Source organism: Cryptomeria japonica, chromosome 7 (genome assembly GCF_030272615.1).
Source record: "Cryptomeria japonica chromosome 7, Sugi_1.0, whole genome shotgun sequence".
In the NCBI taxonomy this organism is placed as follows: Eukaryota; Viridiplantae; Streptophyta; class Pinopsida; order Cupressales; family Cupressaceae; genus Cryptomeria; species Cryptomeria japonica.
In genome coordinates this window covers 279,791,936-279,808,493 of record NC_081411.1, presented here as the reverse complement: position 1 = coordinate 279,808,493, position 16,558 = coordinate 279,791,936, and the positions used below count along the sequence as shown (strand labels likewise).

Here is a 16,558-nt window from a genome sequence, read left to right as displayed (position 1 = left end):
CAACTATCATTCAAAAATTTAAATATCATGTGCTCAAAGCACTTATATACAAGTTACAGGATGCCAATTTTTTATAGTCATTAATGTATTCCAAAAATCATTGTTTTAAAGCACAAATGCTTAAAGCTTCCAAAAAGCATGAAGAACAAACTTTTAAGAACAAAGTAATCTAAAGAAAAGAACAATAAAACTAACTAAAAGCATCTTAAAGATAGGCCCTAGCCCTCCATCCAAAAATAATACCTTGGAAAACAGCAACTAATATAAATAATCATGGCCAAGAATAGAACTTTGGCCCTTGAACAGCCTCTGTGCTTTTGGAGTAGCTCTTCATTCCAAACCTGGCATTAGATTCCTTAATAGATGATATAACAACTACTGGCACCATCTCTTTGTTACATTGATTGTTTTATGTTGCTTTCATTTACGTTTACATTTCCAGTGCATCTGCAATTGAAACTTGTCAATTGTTTACATTGAATGTATTATGTTGCTTTCATTTCTGTTTACATTCCCAGTGCATCTTCACTTGAAACTTGGTGGTTATAGATAGATGGCCCTTATAAATTGTCCTATGTGCCAAACAAAGATCTATAGCATGGATTATTTTGTCTAAATATAGCTTCAAAACTTATTTGAAGGTATGGTTACAGACATATGACTTGCTTCTTCGAGGAAGGTTTAATGAGGACAACCATCTCTGTTTTAGTATGGTAACCAAGTTTTAAAATTTTTGCAAGAAAATGAAATTCTTGGCGAACTATTGTACAAAATATCACACAAGACTGAAGCCCTAGACCCCAAAAACATTAATAATTGTTACCCAGTTTATGTTTAAATAAGATAATTTGTTTTGCATACCAAGCATTCCCCATAGTTAAAGTCTTCCTACTTTTTTGGAAGAAAGCAAGCAAGATGAGATTATGATTGCCAGTGGGAAAAAAAATAAAAGCCAAGTACAATAAAGATTGTAAGGCCTGAAGTTCTACTTTCTAGATGATGCAACTAGCCCACAAATCTTACAGTGTAGATGTCAGTACAGAATCTATGATCTACTTCTACTATAAAAATGAAAAATGCAAGGAACTGAAATATTTACTGAGGTACAAAGAGATTACTCTGCACTCAAGCCTATAAGAGAATTGATCAATATATCCAATGCTAGCACATCAGAAGTTCCCATATCAATCCTGTCAAAATAAGTTTTAAAAGCATTTAACATAATATTTTGCAAATGCAAGAATCATAGAAAATTTATGATTTTCATCTGACATTGATGTCCTAAACAAAAAACATGTATAAGCATCATTATAATTCACAATTTATATTGGCAAAATCTATTTCTTTCTTAAGCAGGATTTTCTTACCAAAATCGAGCCAAATTGTCTTGAAACTCAACATCACTTATATCATGTAAGGATGAAGTAAGTGCTTTTGATGCCTGATCTTCATTATACCTCAGTTTAGCAGTTATTCCTAACTGTGTCAACTGCAACACCAAGATTTCAAGAAACAAGTTGAAACTGTCTTTCAATTTGTATACAGTGGCCAGTAGCATTACAAAACATAGAGATTTATTCTAGTTCCCTAGCTCATAAATAAAAGTGCATGGAAAACAGTAACATAACATGATAAAATAAGATGACCTGCAATTATAGGAATCTCAATTTATAAAACAAATAAATAAATGTTGCAAATAAAAATATCAAAGTTCAATCCACAGAAGATTACTAAAAAAATTAATAGAAGCACAGACAAGAAATAAAAAGAACATCTAACTAATTTATTTTTTTCCAAAAGCACTAAATGCGGTGTTCATGAATCTATATCATAAAGTGCATAATATTTCCTAAGCAAGCTCCAGTCACTAACTGTACTAAATTGCAGCATGTCTGCATAGAAATGCCATCATATAGAGTAATTGACAATGACGTGTGTCAGTACCTAGGGTTCTTAACAAGAAAACATCAATGTTCTTGTATGTGTAGAAAAAGTTAAGAGAAAGATGCAAAGCAAAACAGTTCATAAAGAAAATCCATTAATGATAACAATATCAAGCACATTCTTCTTAATGGGTTGAAACTTGAAAGACAAGAAGTTGGCCAGGAGATCACCCAAATATATAACCCCACCAATTGACAAGGCAAACTGAAGTTTAAAATTTCCTTAAAACAAACTCCACTCAATATCTGTGTCCAAAGGCAGAATCCCTGCATACAAATACCATCATAGAGACCAACTGACAGTGACATATGTCAATTTTTTACAAGAAAACCTTAATTTTCTTGTACAAATAAGAATAAGCTTAGACACTGAAAATACAGGAGCCAAGCACAATATGACCTCAATCAAGGCAGATTTTCCATGGTAGCCGGAAGACATTGTGAAAAGTGAAGAAATGGATTGCAGACAGAGTATTGCATGTGAAGAATCCCACTCCACGGGAGAGATAAAAGGAGATTGCAGTGGAACCAGAAGTGGCAAAGCAAATCCTGCCCCTGCTAAAGGAGATTCAGACAGTCCATGAGATCTTTGAGGCATTGAAATGCAATTAAGTGGACCAGATTCACTATGTCAAGGATCTGCATGATGTGGCATTTTACCCAAAAGGGTTTCCCACGAGAATATTTGGTGTTTGCTTCTTGCTGTTTGATCTCTCAAGTTTTATGTGGCTTCATGTTTTAAAAAGTTTAAACTATTGTTTCACCCCCCACCCCTTTCAGTATTTTTTGTGTGCTTCTCACCCTTATCTAGGCATTCAGCTTATAAAACATTTTATTACCTTCCTAACGAGCTATTACACTAAGTTGTCTATTTATTGACATAAGACAATGTTAGTGAAATAATTAAATAATAACTCAATAATTTTCCCATGTTGCGGAAAGCATTATAGTGACTTTAAAATCCAATTATGACAACACCCATGTAATACTGAAGACTTGGAATGATGATTGGAGTCAACTAGACGACTTACTAAAAGTAGACATGCTCTCCAAGAAATTTGGAGAATAGCCCAAGAGTCAGAAATCACTTATGGAAGTGTCATTGAGATCCAAACTACTAAGTAGGCTCATTGCCAAAAATAGAAATCCTGAATTATTAAACCTGCACTCTCCAAGATCTTTGGAGTCCCCCTTTCTCTTACCAATCAGCATATGAGACTCGGGAACTCAGCTTACAAATCAATTTGACTCATATTGGGGGACATTACACTACAGCATTCCCTTGTTATACCTCAAAGACCCCAAAGGAATTTTGTAGGTGAGCCTAATGATTTCTTCAAATCTAATACATCATCTTAGAAGATAAGGAAATCAAGTAACTCCACAGCAAGACAACTTTATTTTCTTCTTTTTGCATATCTTTCTCCTACGCATGACTAAGTGTTCCCTTGTTAGATGTGTTACTGGTTGAGTGTCTCTTCGTATCCCATGATCACTCATATTCTTGTAGCAACTACATTGCAGACTTCTCTCTATACCTTTCATCCACAATTCCCTTTAATGAATGCTGAAGGCTTGCTACAGTGATGTGAACAGTGACGTGAACAGTGAGTTTTCAGTGGTGTTTTGGGGGTGTTAGTCGCCTTGCTGTTTTGATGTTTTCTGAAGCTGGTTACTTTAGTTTATGATTAGAAAATTCATACAGTTGCTGCCTTTGTGCCTTACTGGTTGCTTCTTCATCCTCTGCTGTAGCTGCAACCAGTTTTTGGTCTGCTGTTAATAATATAATTGTAACTTCAAAAATGATTCAGAGTCTGAAGTTTGAACCATCAAAGATTTAGTAATAACCATTGTATTTCTTATTTTTCTTGGACAAAATCTCTGAAGGTCTGAATGAGGTTGTGTGGACTCAAAAATTCTGTTCTAAGTGGCTGGAACTAGTTGCAATAGCAGGGTCAAGTTTGGAAAATAATTGCATTGTTCTTTGTTAAAGGTCGGAAATCTTTGTTCTCAACATTTATAAATTTGGTTCTTGTGACAGCAGTTACATGTATTTGAATTTAGATTGGGAGTTCGAATTGAATAAACTTGACTTCTTCATTTATGAGTGCAATAAGAATGAAAGGCTGTTTGCAATGACTTCATTTCAATAATTCTGCAATAAACATATCTATCTGCATCTGAACCGTAACCTATGTGGAAGCAAACTGTTTGTTGAAATGTCCATCCACTGAGTTTTGCAAAAGGTGCAAAAATTTGGGCACAATCAGGGGTAGGTCATTACATGCCTCTTGAAAGGAGAGTTTGCAGTTGATTGAAGAAGCAACAAAGAGCCGATCAGAAGAAACAATAGAAGCAACAAGGAAGTGCCGATCAGAAGAAGAGGTGAAGAAGATTGTCCGTAGATTAAGAGGTTAAGAGTAATCTGTTTTTGTTCGAAGAGATCACCGCATTGGAATAAGAGCAAAGGTTTGCAAAATTGTAGATTTGTCAAAGTTGCTGCTATTCAGGAAATGATCATAACTTAGAGAAGCTCCCTGCTGTGTAACAAAAAAAAGATTTGTATAGACAAGAGAAGACCGTAACATGTGGGTAAAGTGAGTCACAGACTGAAGAAGAGATCACTTTTTTCAGCCAAGTTTATTGTCACTGCCAAGGAAAGTGTCTAGAGGTTAAAAAGCCATGCATAAAGGAAGATTGCAGAAATAAAGGAAGTCACTGTTCTTGGAAGAGGCCATGGCAAAAATAAAATCACACTTCTATGATTCCTTCAAGTGTACACTGTGAGGGAACTTCAACATTTTACCATCTAGAGGTCAAATTAGTAGAGTCCATATATTAGTGCATACACATTCAGTGTAATCCATTGCATGGAGATTTCAAAACATGCAGGGGAAAATTACAAATTAGAAACCAAACCCAAAAAACAAGATAGGTTCATCTATATCAGACGTATTTTTTCCAAAAATAAAAGAGAGTTCATTTATATACAAACAAAAATAAAATCAGACGAGATGAAGATAAAACCTGCATATTTGTAGAGTTGAAACCTCCCAATCTACCAAGCACATACCACGATCGAATAGTCTGCAAAAGTTTATAAAATGATTAACAACTAAAAACAATGCTTGTAGTATTTAAGTATGTATTATGATCACTGACTATAAAAGGAAATATTGTGATGACTTACATTCCCAATAAAATCAATATGTTTATCTGATGGAACTCCATATAGTTCAATCCATATGTAGGAATCTGTGGGATTAAAGCTGCAAAGGATTTCGGAAAATATAACTAAACATACTATAATTCTTTTATTGAAATGCACCCAGAAAGAAATTTCAAATTTACTGCAAAAGAAATAATATTAGAACATCATTTTGAATTAAGAATTTTATAGAAAGGAATTGTAGAGATAAGGCAAACCAACTTAGCTAGTCTAAAATTCACAAAGAACAAATCCAATTTCACAAAATGGAAAAGTTACATCATATTGAAATTGCCTACATCCATATTTTCATGCATCGGAAAAGTGCCCTTGTGCTATGCATTTTTTAGCTTAGAGAAACTCTTGTAGATTCATTCTCTGCCTCCTAGTAGGCCATGGATGTGCTTCATTTTGCTCCTATTTGCTCAAAATCTCATATCCATACTGTATGCCCTAATTGGGTTATGGCCTTAGCTGCATCATGTTTTCTTGTGACCATTCTATTTATCCATGGTAATGTGCTTGTAAACGCTTATGTTTTCTTGATGACAACAATTGAATTCCTTTAAGGTAATGATAATTGATTCTGTATGATGAATAAAGTTGATTCAACACCAATTTATGAGTTGGCCAATTATATGTGAGTTAAATATAAAATTAAATGGTTGTGGCTAAACAAATTATGGTTGGTAAAATAAAATCAAAATCAAATGTCAATATGGGTTTGAATTGAACCTAGTTAAAATACTAAACTTGTGTTAAAGGATGAAGAGTAAATTACAAGGATTAAATGTGTAGTTTAATTGATAAATCTTTGTAACATCGAATGATGTGATTTAATAAAATAAATCATAGTTTGATTTTATCCATGCTCCTGATATAAAATTATTCCATTGTTGTACATGCTCATACAGATGAATAGTGAATCCCATGCTAGCTGTTTTGTAACCCCTAGTTCTGTTCATTGGTGTTTGTTCATATTTTATTTTTATTTTTTTCCTTGGAGGTTGACCCAAATGTTTTTTATAGGAATTCTTTATTTGGACTGGTTCATTTGGGGGCTTTTCAAATGGTTAAAATTTTTTACCTTAATGATTATCCTCAGTGGTTTTAATTTTTAATTGCCTTGGCATTTTAGTGCTTTCTCATTTTAGGTTCTTTAGAAAGGAAAAACATGATGGCTGCCATAGCTGGAGAGGTGCATAATTTCTCTGTTTTGGTGTGATGGAGTTGTCATTTTTGGATGAAGCTTGTCTTTTCTTTCTGGATTTTGAATGGGCAGATCTGTTAGCCACACTTTAGTGAAGATCTTGTTTTCTCTTTGCATGGGGAGGTTGCCATTTTGAGGAGAGCTATAAATTCAGTTACTGCAAATTTTTGTTGAGGTGAGAGGTGGCTTTAAAAATCTCCCATGGTGTTGTGAATTGCTAGTTTTTCTACAAAGTCATAAGAGATCCTTAATGCACACACATTAGTGTCGTTTTCTTACCTCTCATGAGAACCATTCATGGCATTCATTTGCTGCATTTTTCCTTGGCTATGGGTGTCGCTTTTTCTGCTAAAATTCTTACCCTTGGGCCCCATAATTGTTGATGTAAATTTTGTTCTGAAAATCATGCATGTTGGGTTTATTTGCATCAAAGATGATTTGTGAGGGCTAGAAATGATCATCATTGCATGTATTCTAGCATCAGATTTTGATTAAGCTCTTTGAGAACAATCTAATGGTATATGCAACTATGAACCATGTTTATTTTGCTCATATTGAGACTGGCCAGCTGATGTAATTAGTAGATTAGTAGATTATGCAATGAGAGTTAGATGTGTAAATTTTCAGTTATTTGCAGTAAGGTTGGGGAGTAGACTATAAAATGTTATTAAAACCAAAAATCCTTACTACAAATGAAATTATAGATCTACAACTTGGTATTGAAAAATTTAGGCATTAGAGTTCACTTAGATCATAATCAAAAAGAAGAGAAGCTGTGGACTTGGTTATCAATAGACATAATGCTCCTTTTCAATAACATGCATGTTGCTTACAAATGAATATGATATGCTTGTCTGTTTTTCATTTTGACAGAGAATGATTCTGAATTTGAAGGGCACCTGAATTATGAGAAGGTTAGCAGTTAGGTAGTTACTTTTAATCCTTATCCTCATAGTTGAGCCTGTATATGGATGAAAGTTCTCTTGTTAGAAGAAGCCTTTAGCTGGTTGTGAATGCCACTTCTGTTATTCAATTATGAAAAACAATGCTATCATAGAATATAAGGATGATAATGCAAAAAATAGTCAAGATTATTAGTTTAAGTATTCTTGTTAAGAATAAGACTGTGTGATGATTTAATCCTGTTCCTTTTACAGGAATTGCATAAGGATCGGGAATCATGCTTTTCCCGAATAGTTAGAATCAGAGTTCCCAAACTCGCCGCGAGTCAGGCGAGTTCGCCGAGTTGGCGAGTCGAGCCAAGCTCGACGAGTTTTGCTGAATCGGGACTCGGACTCGGCAAGTTTTGACCAAAACTCACCTAACTCGCGAGTCAGGCGAGTTATGGCAGGACTCGGCGAGTCAGGCGAGTTATGGCAAAACTCGCCGAGTCCAAGCTCCAAGACTCGGCCACAACAGGTCAATGTTTTGACTTGTTTGACAAGTTAGTCTCTCCGTCAGGATTCATATATGGAATAAAACATTTAAGTATAAGAAAGAGACTCTTATACTTTAAGTTATATTCCATATATATTGTCAAGATGTTTGAGAGTGGTTTCGGACCTCCATAAGTTATAATGCAAAATCTAGTTTTTGGAGGATCCTTCAAATTTCCAGACTTAGTCAAATTTCAGGCCATTTCAGGATCAAGATGACATTCCAAACTTTTAAGGCGAGTTCACTCTGACCTTGATGTAAGGGACGGAACCTAGGAGGACACTATGCATTCAACCAAGGTTTGATTTAGCAACTTGAAGCGTGACCAGATAGTACACAAAAACCCTAGGAATGATCTAAATAACCCCTAATCACTCAACTAACCTAACCTCCTTCACTCCACCTTGAGGAGATCCACCTGATTTGATGACCTTTGAGAAACTCAATCCCTTCAATGCAAAGGCTAAGACACTAAAACGACCAACAACAAAACTAAAAGAGCTAACCCTAGAAAGCAAAAAGTGGGGGTCTTCATTTGCAATGGGGCGATGTGTGAGTACCTCACAACAGGGATGTTTCTTAAAATTTTGAAAAAAGGGGGTGAGTTGGGGACATTTCCTACTTGTCCCCACATCCCAAAAAATCCCCCCATGGGGCACAAGGTTATTTTTGGCAAGGGACATGTCTCTGAGGAGCATATTTTCAAACCCTTCTGGCCTCACAATTCCCCCTTCCATCCAACATATATATAGCCTAAAAACTAAGAGGTCCAAGAAATACCAAGTTCAATTATAGTCCCAAGTTAAAACCTAAGTTCAACAAGCACACTATTTAATGCTACCATACACAAGCACTCCTTACAGTTCCCAAGTGAAGATGTTCATGATGTCTCATGTTGGTGTTCCCAGAATTTCAATTTGGCCAAAGAAAATACTAAACAGAAGCCCCAAACAAGTAGATACTCTACCAACATGCCTTTCATGGCATAACAAGCTAGCACACATTATAATTGGGCTTTATCCAATAATGGGTGCATGAAAGAAGTTTTAAATCGTTAAAAATCTCTTAATTTCAAGGGTTTTTTAATTTTGCCGAGTCATTGCCGAGTCGTTGTCGAGTCATAGCTGAGTCATGAGTCGAGTCGGCCTTGCGGAGTCCGAGTCTGGGAACTATGGTTAGAATGCATGTTTTGATTTGATTTGAGATTCTTATCATACAGTGTCAATTTGAAATGCATTCATCTAATGGTTGTGAAACTCATAACAGGACAATGAACTCCTTATGAATTGTGTGCCTATAACCAATCAACCTATATCTTTTACAATGGCTGTTGGTTGGCATGTGCCCAATAATAGTGATTATACTCTATGTGGACCATGCATTCATGATTGATATGGTACGATTGAAGTTGTGGTAGACATAAAGTCAATAATGAAAAGGCAAAGTGGGGGCGAGGCATGTCTTCAAAAATATGAGTGACATTTCCATACTAACTTATTAAATTGAAGTAAGCAAGGCTAAGTACAAGAATGCAAACTAGTGATTGAATGTTAGTAATTAGTGAATTTAATTTTTAAAAATGAGCCTATATGTGAGCGAAAATGGAAACTTCTTATTTCATGATAATCAACACAATAAATTGGCAATTATGCGATCAACTAAGTTGCACAATCTTTCATCAATGCTTAGTCATATGACATATAGTGATATGAATGTTTGGAAAACTAAAGTCTAGTATGCTACCCCTATTGTTCTTTTGTGATTACAATATTATGTTTTTTTGGGGGGGTGAGATCTTTTAGACTAGACAGAAGGTACAGAAGGGGTTTGTTGCTTTTTTTGTTTTTTTGTTTTTATTTTTTTTATGAATCAGCTGGAAACAATAATAAATTGCAACAAATAAGAAGATGTCCCACTCTGCCCTTTCTCGGTCTTTTGTGATGCCCGACAACATCAACCCCTGCGGCCATGGCATTGCTTTTGATGTTGAGTGCCTCGAAGGCCAAGAGCCATCGAATGTTGGTGCCCTACCAACTACCTCTTGCACAGATTTCAAACGCAAATTGGAGTTGGTTTTGTAGAGTGCCAATAGGGTTGCTAGTGCTGCCCCTTGCCCTTCTATCCCTCGCTTCAATTAGGGCTCACCTATCAGTTCCGACTCAAGGGGTTCAAAGTCCCTTCCTCCCTTGCCTCACAACAGGCCAACGGATTGGGATTTGCAGAAACGACAAATCAAAGACTCGAGTTTGGCCTCGATTGGACCCTCTAGGGTATCGGCCTTTGAGAAAATGGGCGGTCATGACTTGCACAGGCTTAAGATGGAGCACTTGGCATGGGATGCACATCCCAAGCGACAGAAGATGATGCCCTCCCCCCTAGTCAATGATGTCTCCCACCCTTCCAACACCCCTCTCAAACATGCCACTTCTTCTGTTGTGTTGGAGCTTTAAAGGGAGTTGATAGAGGAAGCCTCTAAGTGCATAGCCTTCTATGTCACAAGGGGTTTGATTGAGTAATTTAATCAATTACGGCCTGGGCTCCCCGAAGTGCACAAATGGATCTCTCCCACATGGCAACCCCAGATGAAAGGCAATCTGGAAATTTATCCATGTGCACAGGGATTCTTCATCACAATGTTTGACAATGTTGAGGATTGGGATGCTATCATCTACGAACGTTGGGTATGGGGGCAACATATTCTTGTGCTCAAACCTTGGTCCTCCAACTTTAACCCCTTCGCCAAGACTTTCAAGGTGAAGCCCCTCTAGGTCAAGCTACCAAATCTCCTATTGCACTTCTGGTCTAAGGCCTGTCTCAAAGCAATTGGTGATACCCTAGGCAATTTTTCGACAATTGATTCAAAGACCAAAAAAAATTTACTCACAACCTTTGCCTGGATTCTTGTTGATCTAGACACCTCGAGAGATCTTTCGGTCAATATCTCCTTCAAGTTAGATGGTCAACGTTGGTCACAAGTACTAAATTATGAAGGTATGTCATTTCAATGCAGGCGATGCTTTAATACAAGTCACACAACCAATGATTGCCGTAAACCCAAATTTGATGATTGCTTGGGCTCTTGGTGGAATGGCTCTCTTCCACATCACTATACTATGCATGCTCCCTTGGAGCATACGACAAAGCAAGTTGTGGCAAAGCCCACATCTTCTCCAAGCAGAGCAGACACCTATCCACAAGCTACAGATTTGAAGATTATCAACAAATCTTCTACTACTCCAAAACCTCCTAGCTTGACTATAGATAGATCTACAATTGCCTCCCCCGATATCTACCATGTGGCTCAGGGTTCCATGGCTCTGAACGAAAGCAGTCCCATTATTCCCGATTCTTCCTTGGTCCATACAGATGATGGCAGTAATGATGATTGGAAGGAGGTGAATAAGAAAAAGAAGGCTCACACAAGGGGATTAAATAACGACGGACATCACTTGTTGCCCCATCCTCACACCAAAGGTGTGACTAATTAGCAGAATGAAGTTTTTGGATTTTATCTTTGAAATCTGTTGGGCACCCTGTGGGTTGCACTCTATTTTATGGACCTCCATCTTGGAGCTGCCCAAATCACTTTATTTTATTTTGGATTTTATCTTTGAAGCATGTTGGGTTATCAAAATAATTGGATCTTTCAATACCAGATTTGTTGTAGATTTGTTGGAGCTGTTTGGACAGATTTAGGAGGGCTTGATCATGCCTGTTTGTGGTGGTTAGGGGCAGCAAACATTCCTCCATCATTTTCTTGGCAATTGGCACTCAAAGTTGGAGGCGTGGCGCCCAGAGCTAGGAGTTTGCAGGTCTGATTTCATTACAGCAATGGGCTCAAATCAACAACTTTTTCTGGGTATGTTTGATTTGATAGGATTTAACAAACTAGGTTGTCATTCTATTGGTGAAAAAAACTATTATTTTGATTGGCATCTAAATCTGGAATTTTCAACTACTATATTGCATGATATTTACATTGTTTCAGAATTTGTAGTTTCAGCAAATTATTACTGTTTCATGCTGAATTATCAACATTACATACAAAAAACAACCCCTTCTGCACCTTTTACCTAGTCTGAAAGATCACAAAAAAAAATATAACATGGGTCAAAGAGATCAAGAGCAAACCAATGCACGTATTGCACAGTTAGTTGATGCAATAGCCCAAATAGAGGTCAGCAATCTGGGAAATAATGAGCAGAGAGATGGAGAGGATCAACCCAGAGCTACAAATCAACACCACAAGGCAGCATTAGCTAGACCTCTTATGCCCGTCTTTCCACCCAAAGTGGAACCTCCAGCAAGGAATGAACTTAAATTGGTTGAATTACCAAGATTGGATTGGTACAGGACTAGACTTTCAGCCTGATATATCTTTACATGATTATATTGATCTTAAAATGAGTCATATGCCTGACAAGGGTAATAGGGAGCAACATAGTAACTTGCGCAGGAAGGTAGGGGAACTTAGCCTACCCAATTTTGATGGATCCAGTAAGACTTCAGCGAGAGCATGGGTCCAAAAGTTGGACACTTATTTCAATCTCAACCCTATGCCTAAAGAAGAGTCTACAAAATATGCTGCTTTGAACTTAGACAGGGTTGCTCATGCGTGGTGGCATCATGGTATGTTCACTATGGGTCATGCACAGATCACCTCCTATGCAGTGCTCACTGAGAGATTAATTGAGAGATTCAACAAGAAAGATCCAGAGCAACATTTTAAGGAATAAGTGCAGTTGAAACAATGGGAATTAGTAGATGCATATGTTGTTGATTTTCAGCAATTATCAGTCTCGATGACGGCTATTTCTGAGAGGAGACTCATTGTACTTTTCATAGATAGGTTATTGGAACCTCTAAAGGGACGGATTAAGGCATTCAATCTTCCTACTTTACAAGAAGCAATTAAAAAGGCTAGAGATATGGAGACTGCCACTTCAAGGAGCGAATTTCAGTCCAAGGGTTTCCCATAGAAGAACGACAAAGACAAAAATGTTCCAAAAGAAAGAAGAGCCCAAGAAAGATAGGACCTTTGCCCAACTCTCCAATGCAAAAAAGGCAATTACTTTCAAGGTGAGAGGTGTTATACAAGGGCAGCGAGTGGTTGCTTTGATTGACACAGGAGCAATACATAATTTCAACGATGAAAGGGTAGCGGCTAGAAGAAGGCTGCAAACAAAAGAGCATGACAGGTTTAAGGTGATGGTAGCTAACGAGTATAAAATCCTTTGTACTCTCAAAATTTCAAATCTGACTATGCAATCGGGTGATTACCAGCTGCAAGATGCGTTTTATGTGGTAGATATGGGGAACAGTGATATTATAATTGGCATGGTTTGGAATATGGATGATGTCACTTGTGGAGTTCTCTTTCAACTTGTATTTCAGCAAACATAACCAAGGAAGCTATATCCAACATAAAGCCGCTTGTTCGCAATATAAACCTTGGAGTCATCGTATGATCTTCACGCAATCTTAGCATACGTAGTGATTTTGTTCAAGAGAGGATAGAGTGTCCTTGGACATTTTATTCTGTGTTCGGTGGGTAATAAAATGCACACCAACACTTGGCAAAGATTGATTGCCTTCCTTGACAAAGGATATTATATCCCTAGGCTAAGGACATCCATGACTTAAGCAATTCCATGCCTTCCTTGTCTAAGGATATTACATCCCTTGACTAAGGATATCGGTATCCTAGCCTTGACGGACCTTCCTTGACAATGACTGATTTTTGACAAAGCATCCTTGAGCTAAGGATATTAGCAACTTAAGGAATTTCAAGACATCCTTGAGCTAAGGATATTATATCCTTAGGCTAAGGATATTATATCCTTAGGCTAAGGATATCAGCGACATAAGGTTTTGCATCCTCCTTGGGAAATGACAAAGTGCAACATAGAGATTTGAGACCTCCCTTAGCAAAGACAAGACACAGCTTTGACATGTGATTTGAATTAATACGATTTGCAAAGGCCCCACCACGATTTAAGGAGAAACGTTTTATTTCAATTTGAACTTAGTGGTTCAAGTCGGCCTAATGGGATCAAACGATGTATCCTTTTGATGCCTAAAAGGTTGATCATTTCATTTGATCAACAGTAATTATCAGCAAATTTATCTTCTAAGGGCAACGATCTTATTCAGGCACAGAGAATTCACCAAGTCTTAAGCAATGGAAAATAAGACATGAAGTAAGAAATTGGACATAAATCAGGCCTGAGACACAAAATCAGACTTAAAATCAGATTTTTTCATAATCAAAAATTTCATTTCCAGACTTAGAGAGAGTTTTTATGGAGCAATTGTCAATGATATCAAGTGGATTTGAACGCAAGGATTTTAAATTTTCAAGTTACGACATTAAGTAAGAAATTGGACATAAATGAGGCCTGAGACACAAAATCAGACTTAAAATCAGATTTTTTCATAATCAAAAATTTCATTTCCAGACTTAGAGAGAGTTTTTATGGAGCAATTGTCAATGATATCAAGTGGATTTGAACGCAAGGATTTTAAATTTTCAAGTTCTATCATAACTAACTTCAGGCTTCATCTTTCTTCCAAGGTTTAAAGTGTTTTTTTATCTTTTCCACGTTTGATGCAAGCAATCATAAGACATAAAAGAGGAGCTTCACCCCTCGAAAGTATTTGAGACATACAAGGGATCAGCTCAGGGTGATTCAAGGAAGTGGATACAAGAGAACAAAGATGTGAAGATGGACAGCATTCACACTTCAAGGTACTAAAGATCTGACGTGAAGATCTAAATTCGAAGGAGATATCAAAAGGAGCTTGACAACATCTAGGATGAAAGGCTCAAGGTTTCAAATAAAGAAGGCTTCTATCACACAAACCTTATCAAGGTTAAGGTTTCAAGTCAAGTCCAAGGAGACAAATCAAGGTTTGGGTTGTATATTCATCTCAAGGCATCCACATTGATGGATGTGAGTGAAAGATGTCACACTATGGAGGCATCAAAATAAAAACAATATAAGGCAAAGAGTGGCGATCAGCATCAAGCACACAAGAAAAGAATTTTTCAATCTTGAATTTCCTCCGGAAATCCAAGAATCATTGCCAGTATAGCTAGACAAAAGCTCCAGGGCAGAGATGACCAAGACAAGAGATAGTTTCAGAAGAGTTAATCAAAGTTAGAGGATTGATTTGACCAAAGTCATCATCACATCAAGTGCTTGGAAATGTTGAGTATCAAGAGATATGCCTCATTCATTCACACTTGCTATGAGTTACAAAAATCAAAGCTAACTGAGGTGGCGCCTAGTCATCACTTATCCAACCACATCATTTCAAGATAAGGCGTCCAAGTTCAATGTACCTAGCTCATCCATCAAAGAGATAACTACCACATATGGGCACAAAGTCTGATGCATCTACCATCCTCATTTATTGGTCAAATATTCAAAGGACATGTGTCCCATCAAATGTAATTTTGTCATTGGTCAAGGATTAAATGCTTTGTAATGGGTGTAACAAACCATAATTAGGGTTTCTATCTTCCAATCTTGGCCATTGATTGTGAATCAATTTGAGCCACTCAATTGTCATAAGAGCACTATATAAGGCTCTACTTATTTGTAAAGGCTAATAGTGGTAGAAAGTAGCAAGCAGATAGTTAGAGTAGAGAAGGAAGATAAGGCAAAGATTGTTGCCAAGACATTGTTGTAAGAAGCATGTAAACTTCATTGAAGATATGGTGAAATTGATATGTTGATTCAACAATTTGCATGGTCTCTACTTCTCATTTGTTTCAATGTTAGCTAATTGAATGGAAGAACTTTGTGTCTGATCAATGGTCAAATTCGCACATCCATACTACTAACACCTTGCCGATGGTAAAGTCCCTTGCGTAGTTAACTGGATCTATCTTAGCCAAGCTTAACTTCAATTATCATTCCTTCATTGATATGCTTCGCCTTGAGGGTATCTTTGCTTGTAGTGGTGATTTGAAAATCATAAAGCTATCCTTAGAAGATCAAACTAGCCTATCCAAGAGCATGTCAAGACCTGACATTTGGAACCTCGGGGTCGTCCCGTTTGATAACACAGCTTAGCATTTGGGAGTCTTTGTTCAAAAGAGGATAGAATACTTAGTATATTATTCTATGTTGCATAGTGTGTAAAAACACAATCAACACCTCCAAAGAGCAACAAACACAATTTTGTCAAAAAACAGCAAAAACTTTGGAAGATGAGCCTCCAACAACTCCAAAACAGACTGCAATATACCATGTTTGTAGATGTTCACCCCAGCAACTCCAAGTGCGACCCAAAACAGACTACAAGAAACCAAACCTTGAAAAATTGAGTTTACAAGTCATCGATTTTTGTGGAAAAAACCAATAAAACCCACCAATAATTTTTAAGAAAAAAATTATAAACCCAAATAACCAAAATCCCACACAAACTTTGCAAATTACAAATGATTTATGAGGGAAAAATTGAAAAAACCAAACAAATAATTTTTTTAGGAAAAAACCATGCAAACCCACAAACAATGTTATAGGAAAAACTTGTGAAAACCCGGAATATAATTTTTTAAATTATAAAACCCAAAATAATTTTTGAATGACAAAATTTTAAAATCATACAAATCAATTTTGAGGAAAAATTATAAAAAACCTACCAAAATATTTTTTTGTGGAAAAAAAATTATAAAACCCTAAAATAAAATTTTTTTGAGGACAAAAAAAATTATAAAAAAACCCACCAAAAAAGATAAATGCCAAACAT

General features: G+C 36.6%; 1 protein-coding gene across 2 annotated transcripts in view; it reads right to left on the bottom strand.

Moving 5' to 3' along the window:
• The window catches only part of LOC131027081 (uncharacterized), a 156,913-nt gene that overhangs the window by 54,927 nt on the left and 85,428 nt on the right, over positions 1 to 16,558 (bottom strand). Inside the window, exons 4-7 of one of the 2 annotated variants that reach the window (XM_057957054.2) lie at positions 5,134 to 5,212; positions 4,971 to 5,030; positions 1,368 to 1,489; positions 1,100 to 1,190 (exon numbers count right to left, since the gene is read on the bottom strand). In XM_057957054.2, coding sequence (XP_057813037.1) covers positions 1,115 to 1,190; positions 1,368 to 1,489; positions 4,971 to 5,030; positions 5,134 to 5,212 — 337 coding nt within the window. In that variant the 3' untranslated portion in view covers positions 1,100 to 1,114. The remainder of the gene's footprint in view (positions 1 to 1,099; positions 1,191 to 1,367; positions 1,490 to 4,970; positions 5,031 to 5,133; positions 5,213 to 16,558) is intronic. The other variant, XM_057957053.2, reaches the window with a different exon arrangement.